This window comes from Protobothrops mucrosquamatus, unplaced genomic scaffold (assembly GCF_001527695.2).
Source record: "Protobothrops mucrosquamatus isolate PMUCROS unplaced genomic scaffold, P.Mucros_1.0 scaffold_126, whole genome shotgun sequence".
Classification (NCBI taxonomy): domain Eukaryota; kingdom Metazoa; phylum Chordata; class Lepidosauria; order Squamata; family Viperidae; genus Protobothrops; species Protobothrops mucrosquamatus.
Genome location: NW_015386202.1, coordinates 101,227 through 124,354, shown reverse-complemented (window position 1 = coordinate 124,354; position 23,128 = coordinate 101,227). Strand labels below are relative to the sequence as shown.

At 40.0% G+C, this 23,128-nt stretch overlaps 1 protein-coding gene across 1 annotated transcript in view; it reads left to right on the top strand.

Moving 5' to 3' along the window:
* Positions 1-8,972: 8,972 nt before the first annotated feature.
* Positions 8,973-23,128, top strand: part of TMEM178B (transmembrane protein 178B) — a gene marked incomplete at its 3' end in the record, with an annotated part of 67,704 nt that continues 53,548 nt past the window's right edge. The window contains exon 1 of the mRNA XM_015817222.1: positions 8,973-9,354. Within this exon, the coding sequence (XP_015672708.1) occupies positions 8,973-9,354 (382 nt within the window). The remainder of the gene's footprint in view (positions 9,355-23,128) is intronic.

Genomic DNA, 23,128 nt, shown 5'->3' with positions numbered 1-23,128 from the left:
AAAAAATAAACCAAAATGAAGTTATGAAAACAGTCCATTTAGCTTATGTGTACAATTGCAGCTTTAATCAACTGCAGGTAGTCTAAAATTTAAACCAAATTCTGGACTGGTTGAGCTGGGAAAAGAACAAAAGGTACACTCCTAATTTTCAAATGTTCAGCCCTTTAATAATGTTGTTTGTACATGCTTTAATAATAGCACTTAGCAATACTAATAGCACTTAAGACTTATATACCGCTTCATAGTGCTTCATAGTCCTCTCTAAGCGGTTTACAAAGTCAGCATATTTCCCCCAACAACAATCCTCATATTACTGACCTTGGAAGGGTGGAAGGCTGAGTCAACCTTGAGCCGGTCAGAATCAAACTTCTGGCAGCTGGCAGAATTAGTCTGCAATACTGCATTCTAACCATTGCACCACCACAGCTCCCCAAATAATGTTTGGGGTTTTTTTACATACTTACTGCATGTAGACTACAACACCAAATCCCCTGCTTAAATGTCACCAGTGTTATTATGCAGACCAATCTTCTGTGGAAGGAAGAATGTTAAAATACATTTCTAGCCTTCATTTAGTCTAATCAGTAATGTGACTCCTGAGCCTGACTTCCACTATGCTGACTTTCTCTAGGCTAGGCCAAGTTTAAACCCAGGAATCCTGACTCTATGCTTCAGTAGCCTGTTACAAGAGTTTTAATGCAGGCGTGTGAAGCCACATGCAATCTATCAGGACTGCAGTGTACAGCAGAGATACCAAATAGATATCAGGAAGCAGATGTCTTGAACCAGATAATCAAAATCCCTTTTACAAATACATCTTTGGTACCCAGTTTACAGATCATTGTGCCTGTGTGAACTAATCTCTCCCCCCCTAAACATTCAAGCAGGGACAGCCAAACCATTGTTTTACAATTGCTAAGTAAGTATCCATGGGTGGATAGGCGGGGAGAGACATATCTGTGTGGAGTTTTTCTAGTCCCCTCCCCACTAGATGGCACTGAACTCTTTTTCTTTCAGAGAAAAAAAAACTATGCTAGAAAGAGATCTAAAAAATTCTTTGAAGGTCATTTTAGTATAAAAGAAATAAATATATATATAAATATAGGTTAACTAAAACAAATCTAAAGTTTAATGCTGCAATCAAAATGATGTTTGATAAAATTTCCTTTCTGGTTAAAAGCTCATATCATAAATCTGTTGACATTCTGACTGTACTAAACTTATTTACTCAGGAGTAAATTTCACTGGTTTTTAATAAGTTTTCCTTCAAACTATATTTGCTTAGGCTGATAGCACTATCTGAAAATAAACACAGTGAAAGTCCATGATGCAGGCAGCCTGATCTGAGGCATATTTACTCAGAAGCAAGTCCCACTTACTTTAATAAGACTTACTTCTCAGTAAATATGCATAGTGTGTAACCATTTCCAGTGTACAGTCCTATACCCATTTGTACAGAATTTAGTTAGCCCAGTGGACCCAGTTTCCAAGAAGACCTCTGTAAGTTTTTTATGTCATAGAGGACTTACGTACACATTGAAAACTTGCTTCATAGGTGCATAATAGTCAAACATATAATTCTGGTCACTTTTGGCATTATACAATTCTAATGTTAGAATTCCCTCTTTGCCTGCCTTTAGTATCCTTTTGTCACATGTGTCAAAACTGTTCAACTGTCAGTTCATTGTTATCAAAGCTTCATATCTTTCCATACATAAGAAAACTTAAATAAAATAACATTTTAACACAGTTGGCTCTAAAATATACATATTTGTATGTAAGTTCTCCCAACCGGCACATTCTATGCACTTATGAGATCAGCTTTTAAGATAAATGCCAGCCGGGTCTGATCGATTTGTCCATTTATACTATATTAGAGCTTGTTTGACTAGATCACCTACTTTAGCCTGAAAAGAAATCCATGATGGATGTCTACAAGAACCTATTTTTTCATCATCTAGGTTTGTGGTTAAAAAGTGCCCAACATATCTTGAAAGACCATAAGTGATGCTCCCTGGAGAATAAGCTTAGCCCATCTTTCTTTAGCATGTAAAAATGTCATAATCACCACATTCAGTCATGAAGCTTAGCAATTTATATTGAAAAAAAAATAGTATCCCTTCTCAAACTAGCTAACCTATTAGGATTGTTGTCAAACAAAATATAAAATAAAGGGTAGGTCAAAGCTTCAACAAGTCTCAGTGTTAAAGTTTAGATAATCCTTGACGTACACGACCCAAATTTCTGTTGTTAAGTGATTTTTGCCCCATTTTATGACTTTTCTTGCCATGGTTGTTAAGTGAATCACTACAGTGGTTAAGTTAGTAATGTGATTGTTAAGTGAATCTAGCTTCCTCATTTACTTTGCTTGTCAGAAAGTTGCAAAAGATGATCCCGACTTGGGACACTGCAATTGTCATAAATTGTTGTTGTTAGTTCCGAAGTCATGTCCGACCCATCGCGATCCCATGGACAACTTTCCTCCAGGCCTTCCTGTCCTCTTACCATCTTCTGGAGTCCATTTAAGCTCACGTCTACTGCTTCAGTGACTCCATCCAGCCACCTGATTCTCTTTCGTCCCCTTCTTCTATTGCCCTCAATCTTTCCTAGCATCAGGCTCTTCTCCAGTGAGTCCTTCCTTCTCATTAGGTGGCCAAAGTACTTGAGTTTCAACTTCAGGATCTGGCCTTCTAAAGAGCAGTCGGGGTTGATCTCCTCTAGGACTGACCTGTTTGATCGCCTTGCAGTCCAGGGGACTCGCAGGAGTCTTCTCCAGCACCATAGTTCAAAGGCCTCAATTCTTTTGCGCTCAGCCTTTCTTATGGTCCAACTTTCACAGCCATACATTGCAACTGGGAAAACCATGGCCTTGACTACACGTACTTTTGTTGGCAGGGTGATGTCTCTGCTTTTTATTATGCTGTCTAAATTTGCCATAGCTTTCCTCCCCAGGAGCAAGCATCTTTTAATTTCTTGGCTGCAGTCCCCATCTTGGAGCCCAGGAAGATAAAATCTGTCACTACCTCCAATTCTTCCCCATCTATTTGCCAGGAATTGAGAGGGCTGGATGCCATGATCTTGGTTTTCTTAATGTTGAGTTTCAAGTCATAAATACATGCCAGTTGCCAAGAGTCCGAATGTTGATCACGTGACTGTGTGGATATTATAATGGTTGTTAGTGTGAAAAATGGTCATAAGTCACTTTTTTGAATGCTGTTGTAATTTCTAAACGAATAGCTGTAAGTCGGGATTACCTGTATTCCTTTTTTGTGACTAAATTTGGAAGGGGCATGTTATTTGAGGTAGCAGACATGTCCATACCAAGTTGCTTGTGCTAGAAGAGTCCTCTTCTAGGCCAAATTAGGCTGGTATAAAGCAGGAGATAGCACCTGTTCTATGGAACTCTTTCCCAAATGTGTTCAGAGGGTCTCCTTCAGTTGTAGTGTTTAAAAAGATTTGAAAACTAGCTGATTTCTAAATAGCTTTTAACTGAGGGCTTATTATGCCCCCAAAACCAGTATATAATATTACAATAAAAGTATCATATGATGAAGAGGAGGAAACACACAAAACCATTTTATAATTCTTGTTTTAATTGTATCCATTTTCTCTTTATTCAGAACTAGCTGTACCTGGCCACGCATTGCTGTGGCTCAGTCTGGTTAAATAGAAAAGAAAGAAAAGAGAAAGCGCACGTTTCTAATATGTTTAGACATCTATAATATGTGACATCTATATAATAGTAGGTATATAAAAACACGCGCGTATTCAAATGCAACGTTGTGTCAAAATTTCAAAGCAATCGGTGAAGAGCTTTCAGAGATTTAAGATTTTGAACAAACGAACATTTACATTTTTATTTATATAGATTAGTTTGGCTATTATATATTCTTGTAGCTTTGACTTTTTATTATTTTGATTATTAATACCTATTGCAGCTGTTTTAACTAAATACTGACCAGTTTTGTATAGTTTCCCCCTCTTCATCAGGTTATCTTTTTTAAAAAAATATTTAATATAGTATTGTTTTATGCTGGTATTTAGCCATAATATAAGTTTCAAGTTTCAATTCTTAGTTGAAGCAAACTGCCAGATGCAGGCTGTGATTGCATGACACATTTGTCTAAAATAGAGTTGAATTATTAGTGGTTTAGCGTACTACGGGAAACCCAGGCATTGTCTTACCATATTTTGTGACTCAGTCACCTAGTTTAGCCATAAATGTTTGAATGAAATAAGTGCAATAGGAATATAGCATTTATGTTTTATTAAGTCAGGTTTTGCATGTTGTGTGAAACACAATCCACATATGAAGGGTTTTCCAACCTTGCTGCTCCTCCATAATCATTCTGCTTCTTCAATTTGCATTCCTTTGCTAATCCACAGCCATTATGCCTGTTTTCCCCTCCCAAGTCTTGGTAGAGTGAAGGATAGATGGGTGGAAGGGAATTTAATAATGATCTGTTTAGGCAGGGATGCACATCACTTTATTAATGGTAGAAAAAAAAACCCAGAAAACCAAATTGCACTGTTTTATAATGTTGCCAGGTCTCGCTACTTTGATCAGGATCATCAAGCCCTGGTCAAGACCAACTCATAGAGCAGATGTTGAACCCTCCCAAAAAAAGCTTTTGTTCTATTTCAGTCTCTTGTGAACAATAATGTTGGTGGATTTCTCAACTATTATGTTAAAACAACGCCTCAAGGTCCCAAATAGCTTCCAGAGGCACCATCAGAAAATAAATTGGATGCATCACTGCAGTCTAATGTTTTATCCAGAAATGTGGGTATCCACCTGGAAGAAAGATCTATGTGATAAAGAATCTCAGGGGCTTAAAATGGACAGCATAAATGATCCCATTCACATGGCAGTCTTGATAAACAGGTAAATCTCTTCCTATCAGTTCAGTTGTGAGAGCATCCATAAAAGAGATCTATATTTCAAACCTGCTTGAGTGCCCGAAAGGTGGGTTATTTCTATTCCACAGTAGGAATAAGCAAGTCAGAATGTCTATTCAATGCTCAATAATCCAGGACTGCCAATGGTTTAACAAGAACAACAAAACAATCATGTTTTCTGTACAGAAACATTTATTTTCCTTCTCTTCAATCGTGTCTGATTGACAGAGATTGACAGGATAAGAATCTGCCATTTTCTTGATTTTTCAGAAGTGGTTTGCCATTTCTTCTTTCCCAGGGCTGAGAAAAAGTGATTGGCCCAAGGTTACCTAGTTGGTTTCATGCCAAGGGGGCAGAAGTTGGTTTCATGCCAAGTGGGCAGAAGCTGGGGCAAGGATGGGAGGTCACCCCATCACCTGGAGCTTGCGTTTCAAACCTGGGCTGCTGGCTTTCCAGCCAAGTTCAGCATCTTAACCGCTGAGCCATCATGCCACCCCTTTATATTTATATATCTGTAGCTATATCTGTCTGTCTGTCTGTCCGTCCGTCCATCCGTCCATCTATCCAGCTGTCTGTCTGTCTGCCCATCTGTCTAATCATCCAGAACTCTGTGTGTGTGTGTGTGTGTGTGTGTGTGTGTGTGTGTTTTGTTCTGGATGTTTATTGTGTTTTGATTTTTAGTTTCTTATTTTTATGCTTCCACAAATTGCCCAATTGCTTTGTGAATTGAGTGGATATATATATAGGAATAGTTGCGAGAAGGCATGGAAGAGTTCCAAGTGAAGTACAACATCATCTGCATCCAGAATAAAAATCCATGAATGAGCTGGGTGATTTAACTATAAACAGAATCAACTTAGCTAGTCAAAAAAGAAAATGCAGAAGAAAACCAGAAATGAGATTGTTTAGGAAAGAAATGAGATAAATTCTTATACTGAAAAGAAAACTTTGGGCTATGGCTCCTGAAACACTTCAATAAATATTCTAAGCACTGCAAATCCCTTTGCTGTATTCCATATCATAATTTTCCACTTAGTGGATTTTATGATTTCCTAAATATGATCAGCTAAGTGTGAAAACTGGCTACTCTCCTTCCAGAGAATAAATTATTCATTAGAGACCTGATGCAAACACTAACCTATATAATAATTTGATTTTATCTATGTAGAATGCACACTGTCAACAAAACCAGCTTTATCTCCTAGTCTGTAGAAAACCTGAGGTTACTTTTAATCAGATCCTGATATTGTCCTAATATTCTCATCATTCCATTTCAATTAAATTAAACACAATTTGCTGCTGAAGAATACCCCCTCCCCCCCCAAGGAGAATTGTATTAATAAAAGGTGCTTTCTGTACATGTGGAATAGCTAGAAAGTCTGTGTGATCACAGACTGTGTAACCTGGAAAATATTTGTGCATCAGTGACATTAATAATGCAGACCACACTTTTACTGTAGATGGTAATTCGCAAGGCTCCTTAGACTACAGCACTCTAATGGGGTTCATGATTAATCATTTTTCCCCCCCCAGCTGGGGAATCTAAGCTTGAGAAATGGAGCTAGCCAGGATGAAACTCTTGAATACTCTCATATTTGTGTTCACATATGAACACACACCTACAAAGAATAGAATTTTATATTGGCCAAGTGCAATTAAACACACCAGGAATTTGTCTCAGGTCGCAGGATACCTATAAACAGCAAGGCACAGATCACAATAAAGCGGAGGGCGTAATTTGCTGCTTTATGGCGAATATTGGCACCTTTCAGAACCACAAAGTCATACATTTCCAGGCCAGCCTGCAGGTACCACCTGCAGGGGGTGGGGGATATGTACAAACACACACACACACACACACGTTGGTTTTCTACAATCGCTTTGGGCTTCACATTAGCCGCCCCTCCCCTCTTGGCAGAAGGGCAGATTTAAGACGAAGGCGTGTGGCTTTAAGGAGGCAAGCGAAATCAGAAATGAGGCTCACGTTTAATAGGTGACATCACTAGGTTTGGGCTCGATATTCGGTATTCTCTGGCGGTCGGTTCCAGCCAAGGCTGCGGGAGGCGCGCGGGGCGGAGACAAGCTTCCCAGGTGGGCAGCAGAGACCCGGCCTCCCTTTCCTTCGCCCGGTTAAGCCCGAGCTTTTTAATAAGACCGCGGGCGGCGGCCGCCGCCACCGCTACCCCCTCCCCTCCCCCTGCCCCCCGCGATGCCTTTCCCGAGGCGGCCGGGCTGTCTCCGTCGCCTCCGGCTGCCCTCGCTCTCTCGGCCACGCGGCTGAGCGAGCCCCCACCTCCACCCCTTAGAGAGACCCGCGGGGTGGTGGTGGTAGAGAGGATGCACGGAGGCAAAGCTCCAGCCCAGCCAACGGTCGCCAGCGTCCGAGGAGCGCCTCTCGTCGGCGGCAGCCCCTGAGGCTCGCTCGGCGCCCGAGGTCAGGCCTCGGGGAAGGGCAGCGCTGCAGAGCTTCAGCCCGGCAGCCCCGGGCCTCGCCTCTCCTTCCTCCGGGATGCTGGGCGCTCCGCCGGCCCCCTTTTCTAGCGCGTAAAAAATAATAATAATAAAAAAAAAGGCCCAGCTTTGGTATCGCCGGAGGAGCGCACGGCAGAGCGACCGTGCCCCAGCGGCCCGGGAGTGCGTGTGCGTCTGCTACGTAGCTCTGCAAACCGGGCTCCTGTCAGCCCAGCAAGCTCGGGCGCCGCAGAAAGCGGCCAGCGCGGCGGGTGTGCATGTCTAGATATATTAAACCGTCCTCATCCTCATCTTCATCGTCGTCAAGGAGGGGGCGATTTTGCCGGAGAGGAGGAGGAGGAGGAAGAGGAGGAGGAGGAGGAGGCGCGCACCGAACACAAAAGATTCCGGGGCTGGGTCTCGCAGAAGGAAGCGGCGCGCTCCACGCAGCTCTTCCCCCAGCCCGCCGGGGTGGGCTGCTGCTCCTGCTCGCCCCCCCAGCCGCCTGCCGCCCGCTCCTCTTGGGGAGGCTGTGGAAAGCGGGGCTGCGTCTTTCCGCCTCCCGACGCCCTGAGAAGCCAGCCACATCGCCTGTCATCCGGGGGCTGCTCCTTCCTGGCGTCGCCTTCCTCCCTGGCGAAGAGGCAAAGTCAAGCCTCCGGGGCGCCTTGAACTGGTCCAGGCAGAGTGGCGGCGGCGGCGGCGGCGGCAGGGACCCGGGAAGGCAACCAAGATGCCCCTGCGTTGCCGCAAAAGCTCGGGGCTCGGCGGGCGGGAAGCCTGCGGACCCAGTGGATCCCCGCGTTAGGGTCGTGGGCAGGAGGAGGTAGGAAGGGGTGTTTGTGTGGGTGTGTTCCTGAGCCTCTCGTTGCGGTCGACCCTAGGCGGCTCCCCCCCCCGCCCCTTCCCCCCCACTTTCCTCCGGGCATCCTGGCAAGCGAGCCACCGTTGCCAACCATTATCGGGATTCTTGCAAAAATAATATTTCGGATCGAAAAAGAGAGAGAGAGAGAGAGAGAGAAAGAAGGGGGTGGGAACGGACGATCACCTTTTCCACCGCATCCTCTTCCAAGGACTGGAGCTAAACCATTGGCTGCGCGGAGGTTTTAAAGGCCTTTCTTTAATTTTGCTGGTTGGACCTTGATTTCCAAGACCTTGTGCTCCTGGAACGTGACGCTCCTTAAACGCCTGAGCAAGAAAGAGAGACCCCCGTTGCTGGTCTGGTTGGTTCCAAACGTGGAAAACTGGAAGAATTCACCAGTGGACTGATCCAAATGCCCAGCCACAGAAAGGACACACTACTTTACCACTTACTCTTGGCTTGTTGGGCATCTTGTTGATTGAAGTGGAACCTTCACAATTTCTGGCCTTTTCTTTGCCCCACCCTTGACAACTCTCTTACTCCAGGAGTGAATGAATGCCCAAGGTTGTTTATTTCTGGACAAAAGTGTTTCTCCCCCCTTCTTCCCCACCCCACCCCCTCAAAACTGTGATTGATGACTTTGTCTTCACTTCTGTGTAATAACTGCTCATCGCAGTTGGTGCCCTCTGATACCCGCCCTGGAGCTGGGCTTTCTCTGTAAGTAAAGATGCCCATGGTGGTGTTTCTGTGAAGCTAAGGTATGGCTGCTGGAAGATTGCTACTTTATGCTGGCCTTTCTTTAGCTTTGTGTGCTCTGGGCATGCTAGCCGTGGCCATCTGCTCTGACCACTGGTATGAAACGGATGCCAGGAAACATCGGGAACGATGCAAAACCTTCACCACGCGGCGGAATGACCCTGGCTTCATTTATAATTCTAACAATAACCTGCCCCTCCGTGCCAGTAGGTCAAAGCTGGACCATTGGGAAGGGAAACTTCTCTTGGCAAGAAACAAGAGGCAACTCTTTGCCATGAGTGCCGTTGATGAGTGCAACAGGCAATATAATTCTACTAACATGGGACTTTGGAGGAAGTGCCATCGGCTGGGATTTGACCAAGATGTGGAGGAACTCATTGCTAAAGGTAGGAGCTTCCTTTTAACATTTACTTGGTTGAGCCACTTCCTGTAAAGCATTAGAATCATGGGATGCTCCTAAATGCATTGCCTTGGAAGTAACGCTTATTGAATGCAATGGACCAATTAATTCCAATTAAATAGCTATGGTGAAGCCAAAGAAAAGCTATTGTTTCAACCTTTCCCCAACCTGGTGCTCTTCAGAAGGTTTGGACATCAGTTCCTGTCACCCTTAGCCAAGATGGAAAAAGCTGGGTAGACATTATAGGAAGTGAAAGCCATTTCCTGTGCAGGATGACAGGTTATAGGAGCTGCTCTGTTCCAAGAAGGTTATAGTGCCTAAAACCGATTTTACCAGGTTATCGCACAGGCTTAACAATCATAGGTGAGAGAGTTTTGTTTTACAGAATTCAGAAATGAGAAATGCTGTGAATGCCGTGTCAGTTTTATCAGGTTACCCAGGACTATGGTATGTTGAGCCTATTTTGAAAGCAAAGTAGAGCAGAAAATTCACAGAATCCAACATCACATATCAGAAAGCTAGATTGTTTCTAACTTAAGATTCATAGCTCTTTGAGAAAGAATAATGAGAAATGGAAGAGACAGTGCGTAAAGTGAGTTTAGTGGTTGCAGGTTATTTAAAAATGGACTCTGAATTTCCATTGGAAGAAATAATGTTAATGCATTAAGGAAACTTTGAGATGGAATAATTTCATTCCCCTCCCAAAGAGCCATTCTGTCTATCAAAAGCAGCCATGTATTATTCTTTCCTTTTTTTTCCTGTAAAGTATTTGGCTAAAAATGATGGTCAGCATATTTGTCTGTATTATTTCCTTTTTCTTTTTTTTATAATAGGCAAAGTATAGACAATTCTTAATTATGCTGGATGATTTATTAGGGTGAAAGTTGCAAACAGACTGCTTCTGAATGATTCCTTACTACATTTTTATTTGTATTGCTGTGCTACAGAAAAATACTCTCCAGTCATACTTAAAATGTATTAAAAGGGTCATTTTGCACTGTTATAGAAACCTTAAGCAGTTACACCACTGTTTCTATTTCAGATTTTTTTTAAAAAAAAATTTCTTCAGTATAGATTCCAAGCACACTTGTACGGATATATAATTGGTTCCATTTATTTTACACAAGGTTTTGAAAGGTTGATGTGTGAGATTAAACATCCTTACCAAAAAAGCAATCCAATCAAAAGTGTGTTGCCTCTTCATTAGGTTCAAATACAACCTTGAGATTTAATAGCCGGGAGGTGTGATGGACTAGCAGCTGTTTGGTGACTTCATGAAATGTATTCTTGGCTCTGTTCCATTTTGTAATGGGCCACTGTCCATAATCAAAAGCTGTTGTCACAGTTGGCATCATGGCTGACTGGCTCAGCAGGGAAATCAAGGATTCTTCCAGGTCAGACTCTGAGTTTATTGCAGTAGCACCAAAAGGAGCTGTGGGAATATATCTTGGATTAATCTCTTTGAAAAAAGTAAATACTATAGGTAACAGTAGTCTGAAGCTTTTAAACCATGGTTTAAATATTGATAGAAGCTTTGCAATCAATGGGGAAAATGTCAACTCAAGAATATATTTCTTAGGTAGCTTCATGTAAACTACCAATTGGTTTGGTGGCTCAATTGCCCATTAGCAAACCCAAATTGTATGGAGGGCATGGTCATTGAGATGGAATAATAAAACCTGATTACATGTCATAGAGTTAGAGTAAAATGAGGAAAATCTAGATACTGAATTGGAAAGGCTTGAAATGATGAATAGCTAAAGCCAGTTTTATGACTCTCTTTTCCCCTTGGGGTTGCTACTTATCAGTTACACATTACTTCTAATTTGCTGAGTGCTTTGTTGTTTGTATTGGATTATAGTTGTTGAATCAAATCTGGATAATTTGGTTGTTTGCTTGCAGACGTTGTTTGCTTGCAGACGTTGCATTACAATACTAGGTAATACCTTCAGTCAGACGTCTGCAAGCAAACAACCAAACTTAGAGAGCACTAAAGACTCCACAGTTCAATCCTGAATTACAGTACTCTTCCATTGGATAATTTAATATTAATTGTTAAGAAATGGATTTTGAAAAATAGTAGATTGCCCAAGACAACTGTGCCTGGTTAATGGGGTTTTTATAAGAGGAGAAATGCATTGTGTAGAAGCTAGATTTAGATTCAACATTTTTATGGCTTTGACAAGATTCACACTCATACTCAGTTATTTGTTATATGTTGAATCAAACCTAAGATATTTTTTACAGACAAATAATTATTTTCTTACATAAATTCATACTGGACTTCTTTAAAACCTAGATATCAGGTGGCCTTACTGACCTCTCGCCTTGTGTGGTTGAAGATCATAATAGTAAGAAATCCATAATTTCCATAATGGGAAAAATCCTTTGTAAAGTATATGTTCAGGGATGCTAATTGTTTCACTATTCCAATACTATAGTTTCATTCCACTTTTACTTTGCACTGTGGTTTCAGTTTCACTGTGTCAATATGTCATCCTTTGGTTCCATTTAATAAATTTCAAGGATCCAATAAAAAAGCAAACCACATCTAGATTAGATACTAAAGGAACCCAATGAGGAAAATGTATTGTTTTAGTTTAAGAAAACTGGCGGGGGAAATGTTTTTGCTTAACTTGCTATAATTGGTTTCATTTTGAAAACAAAACAGATACAACAGCAGTTTTGTAGATCAGTAGACACTTATTTATGTTACTTTGTGTAAAACTACTTTAACTATAGGAAAGGGGAAGAAAGTTAATAATGCCACTAAATTTTCCTACGTGGGTAAAATTCTAATATTCTACAAAATATTTTGTTTGTTTACCGTAGTAGGATAATCAGAATAGAATATTTAACACACAATATTCTTCCTTTCTAGCAGTTTTGAGAGACAGCAGGTAGTAACTCCCTATACATGCCAATTCATGAACACTTTTCTCCATTGTAAATAGTTATTACATCTACTGTAGTCTTGAAATGACTGCTGTAACAAGATAAAAAAAATATTCATTTTGCTTTGATTTTGAGATCAATACTGACTGAACTTTGTGTATATGCTCCATTTCAATCTAAGCTAGTTATTTGAATTTAGTATGAGTTCTTAATGGGATAACAAGTATCAGGAGGGGTGTGGCTGATCACCATTATATTTGATCCTTGCCGATCTTGAGCTGCACAGAGTAAATAGATTTAGGAGGTGAATAATATGTCTGAGAAAAGGAATTATTAGCTACACATTGGGAATTGTTAGCTATACATGGGGGCTAAAGTTTCCCAGTGCAGGAATGCAGGAATGCCAAGAATGTAAAAAGGCAATTGTCACAGAACTGACTGTGGAAAACATAAGGCAAATATTTTGTGGAAAGTATGGGAAGAAAAAGGCGTAGAATTAAATCCAAGAGGATATAAGGTAGATCCTAGCTTTATGTTAGATGCAATGAATTGTTGGAAAAAGAACACTTCTATTCAGATGTCATAATAAATATTCAGTTTAGACTTTGCCATGTCATGTGCTGGGAAGTTCTGACCTGCCATTTTAAAGAGGTAAACAGAAGATAATTCTTTAAAAAGTCATTATTGAATCAAAAATGATCCAACAAATATAGAATAACAGAGTTGAAAGGGACCTTGGAGGTCTTCTAGTCCAACCCCCTGCTCAGTCAGGGAACCCTATACCATTTAGACAAATGATTGTCCAATCTCTTCTTAAAAACTTACAGTGCTGGAGCATTCACAACCTCTGGAGGCAAATTGTTCCACTGATTAATTGTTCTGTCAGGAAATTTCTCCTTAGTTCTAGGTTGCTTTTCTCCTGGTTAGTTTCCATCCATTGTTTCTTGTCCTGCCCTCAGGTGCTTTAGAGAATAGCTTGACTCCCTCTTCTTTGGGGCAGCCCCTGAGATATTGGAACACTGCTATCATGTCACCCCTAGTCCTTCTTTCAATTAAACTAGACAAACCCAATTCCAGCAACTGTTCTTTATATGTTTTAGCCTCCAGTCCCCTGATCATCTTTGTTGCACTTCTCTGCACGCTTTCCAGAGTCTCAACATCTTTTTTACATCATGATGACCAAAACAGGATGCAGTATTCCAAGTGTGGTCTTACCAAGGCATTATAAAGTGATATTAACACTTCACATGATCTTGATTCTATATCTCTGTTAATGCAACTTAGAACTGTGTTGGGTTTTTTTGGTAGCTGCAGCACACTGCTGGCTCATATTTAAGTGACTGTCCATAGGACTCCAAGATCCCAATAGTTACTACTATTGAGCAAGGTACCACCTATACTGTACCTGTGCATTTGGTTTTTCTTGCCTAAATGTAGAACCTTACTTTTTTCACCATTGAATTTCATTTTATTAGATAGCGCCCAATGTTCGAGTCTGTCAAGATCCTTCTGTATCTTAAGCCTGTCTTCTGGAGTGTTGGCTATTCCTGCCAGCTTGGTGTCATTGCAAATTTGATGAGTTCCCCATCTATCCCCCTCATCCAATATTTTCATGTCCTAATTAGATTTGAAGCAGTCTTGTCTACATTAAGGTTAATGGGTGTGTCAAATCTCCTGATTATTCTTCTGAGGGCTTTTACAATGAATCAAACAACTATTGTTAAATAATGAATTTGAAACAACAGTGTAGCTCACAATAGGAAAGAGAGTGAGACAATGATGTATTTGTCACCATATCTGTTTAATTCTTCTTCTTGCTTTCAAAACTCCTGACAACTGCCTGGACATGTCCCTGCAGTTTTCTTGACAAGATTTCAGAAGTAGTTTGCCATTGCTTTTGTGATGGTAGTGGGAAAGACCTTGGGAGACTGGGTGAAGAGATGCTGCCTAGGGAATGGTCAGATCAGTGAGAGTTTAGTCTGCAGCTGAATAGTGGGCAGAGTGAGAGCCTAAAAAAGAACACTCTCTAGTTTTTTAGGCTATAAAGGAGATATAGCAAGAGAATTGTGCTTTCAGATCACTGCTTCAGACAGGAAGGCAGTGAAGAGAGTAGTGAGGATGGCTGAAAAGATCATTGGCAGTTCCCTCCTTTCCATCCAGGACGTAGCACATAAGTGTTGCTTGAGCAGGGTCCTCAAGATTGTCTCGGACACTACACATCCTCTTCACGACCTGTTTTCCTTATTACCTTCTGGGAGGAGGCTCCATGGTATCCGAAACTGAACACCCAGATTCAGTCACAGCTTTGTTCCATATACTATTAACCTTGTGAACTCTAAAGCTTCCTCCCGTTATGTATTCAAGATGGACAGTGAATAATATTTATATGTTACTTATATGTAAGGGTGTAGGTCTATACATATGTTTTATATAGTGTGTTTTAAATGTGTGTTATATATGTGTACACTTTGAGAGGAAGCAACAAAATTTCATTTTTAATGTGTGCCATTGTGCCCACAGGAAAAAATGACAATAAAGGTTATCTAATCTAATCTAATCTTAATGTAGTTTTACAATTAAATAAAATTATCTGGAATTAGTTGTGTTTCCTGTCTGGTCTACCTGGTAAGGATGACAGCCACCTTCTATCTAGGGCTGTGAGAATGTGACTGGCCCAAGGTCACCCAACTGATTTATTGCCTAAGGCAGAACTAGAATTCCTGGTTTCCCAATTTCTAGCCTGATACCTTAACCACCACACCAAACTGGCTCTGTTTAACTTGTCCCCAAGGTGCTTTTCAAAAAGCAACTGGACTTTCTTGGTTTTTCCCTGAAAGGAAAAACCAAAAAAGTCCAGTTGCCTTTTGAAAAACACCTTTGGGACAACCATGATTTGGATGATTGAGAATCTCCATAGACATCTCTGTTTAATTTATACAGCAAATATAAGAATAAGAATAACTTATACAGCAAATGGAAGAGATGAGAGGAATCAAAATGAGAGACTGAAACACTTCACAATTTAAAATATGCAGATAATACTGCTTTGTTAATCAAGAGAAAGGAGCAGATGAAAGCAGATGATGGGCTATGGGAAGCTTAAGGGAAATAGAAAGCAATAGATAAGGTATATGGATAGGGTCAAAACAGGGATGTGCTTTTTATATTCCACTCGAACACATATAGTGAAGAGAAGCCTATCACTTCTCTGGGGAATTCATTCCAATATGAAGTGATATTATTGTTCAGAGGTCGCCCCTAACATCTGTCTTCTTGTAAATCAAACCCATTATTTTGTGTTCTGCCCTTTCAAATGACAGAGAGAAGGTACTGACCTTTTCATGTTTTTGAAGGGTTCATCATAGCCACAATCAAGCTTCTCAAGGATTTCTTATATTGAGACTTGGCTCCCATTGCCTGATCATGCTTGTTGTCCTTGGTCTGTTCCAGTTTGTCTGACTGCATCTTAAATTGTGTCCAGAAGCATAATGTAAAATCTCCCTTAAGTCAAGATTGACTCCTGGTGATTTTATGAATATGTCCATATACCAGTAATTATAATTGCAGGAGTTTGAACAGTTTGAAATAGACAGCTTGTTCCAGTGATCTCTGACACATCAAGTTTGTTCCTCCTTGCTGGAAAATTCAGGGACTTTTGGTCTGAATAGATAATCAGAGAATTACCCCTGGATATCTTTTGAGAGATACATTACTCGTGTTGTCAAATCATATCAACTAATTTGAAATTCTTTTCAGATTTTTGATCTTTCCAACCGAACAGTCTGATTGCTCTTTCTTATGATGTTGCCTGGAGCTGCAGTTCCTGACACCCTGAATATGCTCCATGCCATCTCCTCAGTCTGACAGTTTTTGCAACCTTCTTTTGTGTGTGTCTCTGTTATCTAATGTGGAGGGTTGTCATGTATGATGGTTTGTTCATGGCATAAGCACGAGGGAAGTCAAAGAAGTTCAAGGGCACAGCCAAACCAAAGCCATCTGAAGATCATGCAGAGAGATAGGAGACAGATAGTAAACTAGATGGTTGCCTTTTCTTTGATGTGAAGTAAGGTGGTTTAGCAACACAATAAGTACCATTGTTTATGGTAGATAGTATCATCACCTGTAGTTAGGCAGGTTAGAATTCCATTAATAGACATGAATGTAGAGATGTTAGCATAGCCATAATAAGGTAAATTCTACAGTATTATCAGATAATACATTCCAGTTGTAAATGTCATTGTATGATTTACACTACTTGCTTATATAATTCCTATGTAACCTTTTTGGGGATATACAACATAACCCATAACATTATTTAGTTTGGGGTTGGGGTTTGGCCACAACTGCAGACAGATTATTTATAATCCTATGCAGAGTTTCTTCTTGGACTTTATTCACCAGATGTTCTCCTTATTTGTGTTATAGCTAAAACGCCCCCCCCCCAAAAAAACATGATATAGTTGAATGAGGCATACTTGGGATTAACTTCTATATAAATATTGTTAAGAGTACAACCTCTGAGTACTGTTTTTGCAAAATTCTTTATATATCTTTACTACTACTACTAATAATAATAATGGTAAAGTTGGAAGGGACCTTGGAGGTCATCTAGTCCAACCCCCTGCTCAGGCAGGAAACCCTATACCATTTCGGACAAATGGCTGTCCAGTTTCTTTTTAAAAACTTCCAGTGTTGGAGCATTCACCGCTTCTGGAGGCAGGTTGTTCCACTGGTTAATTGTTCTAACTGTCAGGAAGTTTCTCCTTAGTTCTAGGTTGCTTCTCTCTTTGGTTAGTTTCCACCCGTTGCTTCTTGTCCTGCCTTCAGTTGCTTTGGAAAATAGCTTGACTCCCTCTTCTTTGTGGCAGCCCCTGAGATATTGGAACACTGCTATCATGTCCCCCCTCGTCCTTCTCTTCGTTAAACTAGACATACCCAATTCCAGCAACCGTTCCTTATATGTTTTAGCCTCCAGTCCCCTAATCATCTTTGTTGCTCTTCTCTGTACTCTTTCTAGAGTCTCAACANTTCAGTTTCACTGTGTCAATATGTCATCCTTTGGTTCCATTTAATAAATTTCAAGGATCCAATAAAAAAGCAAACCACATCTAGATTAGATACTAAAGGAACCCAATGAGGAAAATGTATTGTTTTAGTTTAAGAAAACTGGCGGGGGAAATGTTTTTGCTTAACTTGCTATAATTGGTTTCATTTTGAAAACAAAACAAATACAACAGCAGTTTTGTAGATCAGTAGATACTTATTTATGTTACTTTGTGTAAAACTACTTTAACTATAGGAAAGGGGAAGAAAATTAATAATGTCACTAAATTTTCCTAAGTGGGTAAAATTCTAATATTCTACAAAATATTTTGTTTGTTTACCGTAGTAGGATAATCAGAATAGAATATTTAACATACAATATTCTTCCTTTCTAGCAGTTTTGAGAGACAGCAGGTAGTAACTCCCTATACATGCCAATTCATGAACACTTTTCTCCATTGTAAATAGTTATTACATCTACTGTAGTCTTGAAATGACTGCTGTAACAAGATAAAAAAAATATTCATTTTGCTTTGATTTTGAGATCAATACTGACTGAACTTTGTGTATATGCTCCATTTCAATCTAAGCTAGTTATTTGAATTTAGTATGAGTTCTTAATAGGATAACAAGTATCAGGAGGGGTGTGGCTGATCACCATTATATTTGATCCTTGCCAATCTTGAGCTGCACAGAGTAAATAGATTTAGGAGGTGAATAATATGTCTGAGAAAAGGAATTATTAGCTACACATTGGGAATTGTTAGCTATACATGAGGGCTAAAGTTTCCCAGTGCAGGAATGCAGGAATGCCAAGAATGTAAAAAGGCAATTGTCACAGAACTGACTGTGGAAAACATAAGGCAAATATTTTGTGGAAAGTATGGGAAGAAAAAGGCGTAGAATTAAATCCAAGAGGATATAAGGTAGATCCTAGCTTTATGTTAGATGCAATGAATTGTTGGAAAAAGAACACTTCTATTCAGATGTCATAATAAATATTCAGTTTAGACTTTGCCATGTCATGTGCTGGGAAGGTTTAGCCAAGTTCTGACCTGCCATTTTAAAGACGTAATCAGAAGATAATTCTTTAAAAAGTCATTATTGAATCAAAAATGATCCAACAAATATAGAATAACAGAGTTGAAAGGGACCTTTGAGGTCTTCTAGTCCAACCCCATGCTCAGTCAGGGAACCCTATACCATTTAGACAAATGATTGTCCAATCTCTTCTTAAAAACTTACAGTGCTGGAGCATTCACAACCTCTGGAGGCAAATTGTTCCACTGATTAATTGTTCTGTCAGGAAATTTCTCCTTAGTGCTAGGTTGCTTTTCTCCTTGTTAGTTTCCATCGATTGTTTCTTGTCCTGCCCTCAGGTGCTTTGGAGAATAGCTTGACTCCCTCTTCTTTGGGGCAGCCCCTGAGATATTGGAACACTGCTATCATGTCACCCCTAGTCCTTCTTTCAATTAAACTAGACAAACCCAATTCCAGCAACTGTTCTTTATATGTTTTAGCCTCCAGTCCCCTGATCATCTTTGTTGCTCTTCTCTGCACTCTTTCCAGACTCTCAACATCTTTTTTACATCAAGATGACCAAAACAGGATGCAGTATTCCAAGTGTGGTCTTACCAAGGCATTATAAAGTGGTATTAACACTTCACATGATCTTGATTCTATATCTCTGTTAATGCAAGTTAGAACTGTGTTGGCTTTTTTTGGTAGCTGCAGCACACTGCTGGCTCATATTTAAGTGACTGTCCATAGGACTCCAAGATCCCAATAGTTACTACTATTGAGCAAGGTACCACCTATACTGTACACATTTGTTTTTTCTTGCCTAAATGTAGAACCTACTTTTTCACCATTGAATTTCATTTTATTAGATAGCGCACAATGTTTGAGTCTGTCAAGATCCTTCTGTATCTTAAGTCTATCTTCTGGAGTGTTGGCTATTCTTGCGAGCTTGGTGTCATTGCAAATTTGATGAGTTCCCCATCTATCCCCTCATCCAATATTTCATGTCCTAATTAGATTTGAAGCAGTCTTGTCTACGTTAAGGTTAATGGGTGTGTCAAATCTCCTGATTATTCTTCTGAGGGCTTTTACAATGAATCAAACAACTATTATTAAATAATGAATTTGAAACAACAGTGTAGCTCACAATAGGAAAGAGAGTGAGACAATGATGTATTTGTCACCATATCTGTTTAATTCTTCTTCTTGCTTTCAAAACTCCTGACAACTGCCTGGACAAGTCCCTGCAATTTTCTAGTTTGCTATTGCCTTTGTGATGGTAGTGGGAAAGACCTTGGGAGACTGGGTGAAGAGATGCTGCCTAGGGAATGGTCAGATCAGTGAGAGTTTAGTCTGCAGCTGAATAGTGGGCAGAGTGAGAGCCTAAAAAGGAACACTCTCTAGTTTTTTAGGCTATAAAGAAGATATAGCAAGAGAATTGTGCTTTCAGATCACTGCTTCAGACAGGAAGGCAGTGAAGAGAGTGGTGAGGATGGCTGAAAAGATCATTGGCAGTTCCCTCCCTTCCATCCAGGGTCCTCAAGATTGTCTCGGACACTACACATCCTCTTCACGACCTGTTTTCCTTATTACCTTCTGGGAGGAGGCTCCGTGGTATCCGAAACTGAACACCCAGATTCAGTCACAGCTTTGTTCCATATAGTATTAACCTTGTGAACTCTAAAGCTTCCTCCCGTTATGTATTCAAGATGGACAGTGAATAATATTTATATGTTACTTATATGTAAGGGTGTAGGTCTATACATATGTTTTATATAGTATGTTTTAAATGTGTGTTATGTATGTGTACACTTTGAGAGGAAGCAACTAAATTTCATTTTTAATGTGTGCCATTGTGCCCACAGGAAAAAATGACAATAAAGGTTATCTAATCTAATCTAATCTTAATGTAGTTTTACAATTAAATAAAATTATCTGGAATTAGTTGTGTTTCCTGTCTGGTCTACCTGGTAAGGATGACATCCACCTTCTATCTAGGGCTGTGAGAGTGTGACTGGCCCAAGGTCACCCAACTGATTTATTGCGTAAGGCAGAACTAGAATTCCTGGTTTCCCAATTTCTAGCCTGATACCTTAACTACCACACCAAACGGGCTCTGTTTAACTTGTCCCCAAGGTGCTTTTCAAAAAGCAACTGGACTTTCTTGGTTTTTCCTTGAAAGGAAAAACCAAGAAAGTCCAGTTGCCTTTTGAAAAGTACCTTTGGGACAACCATGATTTGGATGATTGAGAATCTCCATAGACATCTCTGTTTAATTTATACAGCAAATATAAGAATAAGAATAACTTATACAGCAAATGGAAGAGATGAGAGGAATCAAAATGAAAGACTGAAACACTTCACAATTTAAAATATGCAGATAATACTGCTTTGTTAATTAAGAGAAAGGAGCAGATGAAAGCAGCTGATGAGCTATGGGAAGCTTAAGGGAAATAGAAAGAGAAAGCAATAGATAAGGTATATGGATAGGGTCAAAATAGGGATATGCTTTTTATATTCTACTCAAACACATATAGTGAAGAGAAGCCTATCACTTCTCTGGGGAATTCATTCCAATATGAAGTGATATTATTGTTCAGAGGTCGCCTCTAACATCTGTCTTCTTGTAAATCAAACCCATTATTTTGTGTTCTGCCCTTTCAAATGACAGAGAGAAGGTACTGACCTTTTCATGTTTTTGAAGGGTTCATCATAGCCACAATCAAGCTTCTCAAGGATTTCTTGTACTGAGACTTGGCTCCCATTGCCTGATCATCCTTGTTGTCCTTGGTCTGTTCCAGTTTGTCTGACTGCATCTTAAATTGTGTCCAGAAGCATAATGTAAAATCTCCCTTAAGTCAAGATTGACTCCTGGTGATTTTATGAATATGTCCACATACCAGTAATTATAATTGCAGGAGTTTGAACAGTTTGAAATAGACAGCTTGTTCCAGTGATCTCTGACACATCAAGTTTGTTCCTCCTTGCTGGAAAATTCAGGGACTTTTGGTCTGAATAGATAATCAGAGAATTACCCCTGGATATCTTTTGAGAGATATATTACTTGTGTTGTCAAATCATATCAACTAATTTGAAATTCTTTTCAGATTTTTGATCTTTCCAACCAAACAGTCTGATTGCTCTTTCTTATGATGTTGCCTGGAGCTGCAGTTCCTGACACCCTGAATATGCTCCATGCCATCTCCTCAGTCTGACAGTTTTTGCAATCTTCTTTTGTGTGTGTCTCTGTTATCTAATGTGGAGGGTTGTCATGTATGATGGTTTGTTCATGGCATAAGCACGAGGGAAGTCAAAGAAGTTCAAGGGCACAGCCAAACCAAAGTCATCTGAAGATCATGCAGAGAGATAGGAGACAGATAGTAAACTAGATGGTTGCTTTTTCTTTGATGTGAAGTAAGGTGGTTTAGCAACACAATAAGTACCATTGTTTATGGTAGATAGTATCATCACCTGTAGTTAGGCAGGTTAGAATTCCATTAATAGACATGAATGTAGAGATGTTAGCATAGCCATAATAAGGTAAATTCTACAGTATTATCAGATAATACATTCCAGTTGTAAATGTCATTGTATGATTTACACTACTTGCTTATATAATTCCTATGTAACCTTTTTGGGGATATACAACATAACCCATAACATTATTTAGTTTGGGGTTGGGGTTTTTTTTACATTCATTTGGCCAGAAGCTCAGTGATCACTCTTAGTGCATGCCAATAAAAGACACTTTCTTGTTTTCATCTCCAGACCTTTTGGTTCCTCAATTAAAGTGGGCCACTACTGCAGACAAATTATTTATAATCCTATGCAGAGTTTCTTCTTGGACTTTATTCACCAGATGTTCTCCTTATTTGTGTTTTAGCTAAAACCGCCCCCCCCAAAAAAACATGATATAGTTGAATGAGGCATACTTGGGATTAACTTCTATATAAATATTGTTAAGAGTACAACCTCTGAGTACTGTTTTTGCAAAATTCTTTACATATCTTTACTACTACTACTAATAATAATAATGGTAAAGTTGGAAGGGACCTTGGAGGTCATCTAGTCCAACCCCCTGCTCAGGCAGGAAACCCTATATACCATTTCGGACAAATGGCTGTCCAGTTTCTTCTTAAAAACTTCCAGTGTTGGAGCATTTACCGCTTCTGGAGGCAGGTTGTTCCACTGGTTAATTGTTCTCACTGTCAGGAAGTTTCTCCTTAGTTCTAGGTTGCTTCTCTCTTTGGTTAGTTTCCACCCGTTGCTTCTTGTCCTGCCTTCAGTCGCTTTGGAAAATAGCTTGACACCCTCTTCTTTGTGGCAGCCCCTGAGATATTGGAACACTGCTATCATGTCCCCCCTCGTCCTTCTCTTCGTTAAACTAGACATACCCAATTCCAGCAACCGTTCCTTATATGTTTTAGCCTCCAGTCCCCTAATCATCTTTGTTGCACTTCTCTGTACTCTTTCTAGAGTCTCAGCATCTTTTTCACATCGTGGTGACCAAAACTGGATGCAGTATTCCAAGTGTGGCCTTACCAAGGCATTGTAAAGTGGTATTAATACTTCATGTGATCTTGATTCTATCCCTCTGTTAATACAGCCTAGCACTGTGTTGGCTTTTTTGGCAGCTGCAGCACACTGCTGGCTCATATTTAAATGATTGTCCACTAGGACTCCAAGATCCCTCTCGCAGTTACTACTATTGAGCAAGGTACCCCCTATACTATACCTGTACATTTGGTTTTTCTTGCCTAAATGTAGAACCTTACTTTTTTCACCATTGAATTTCATTTTGT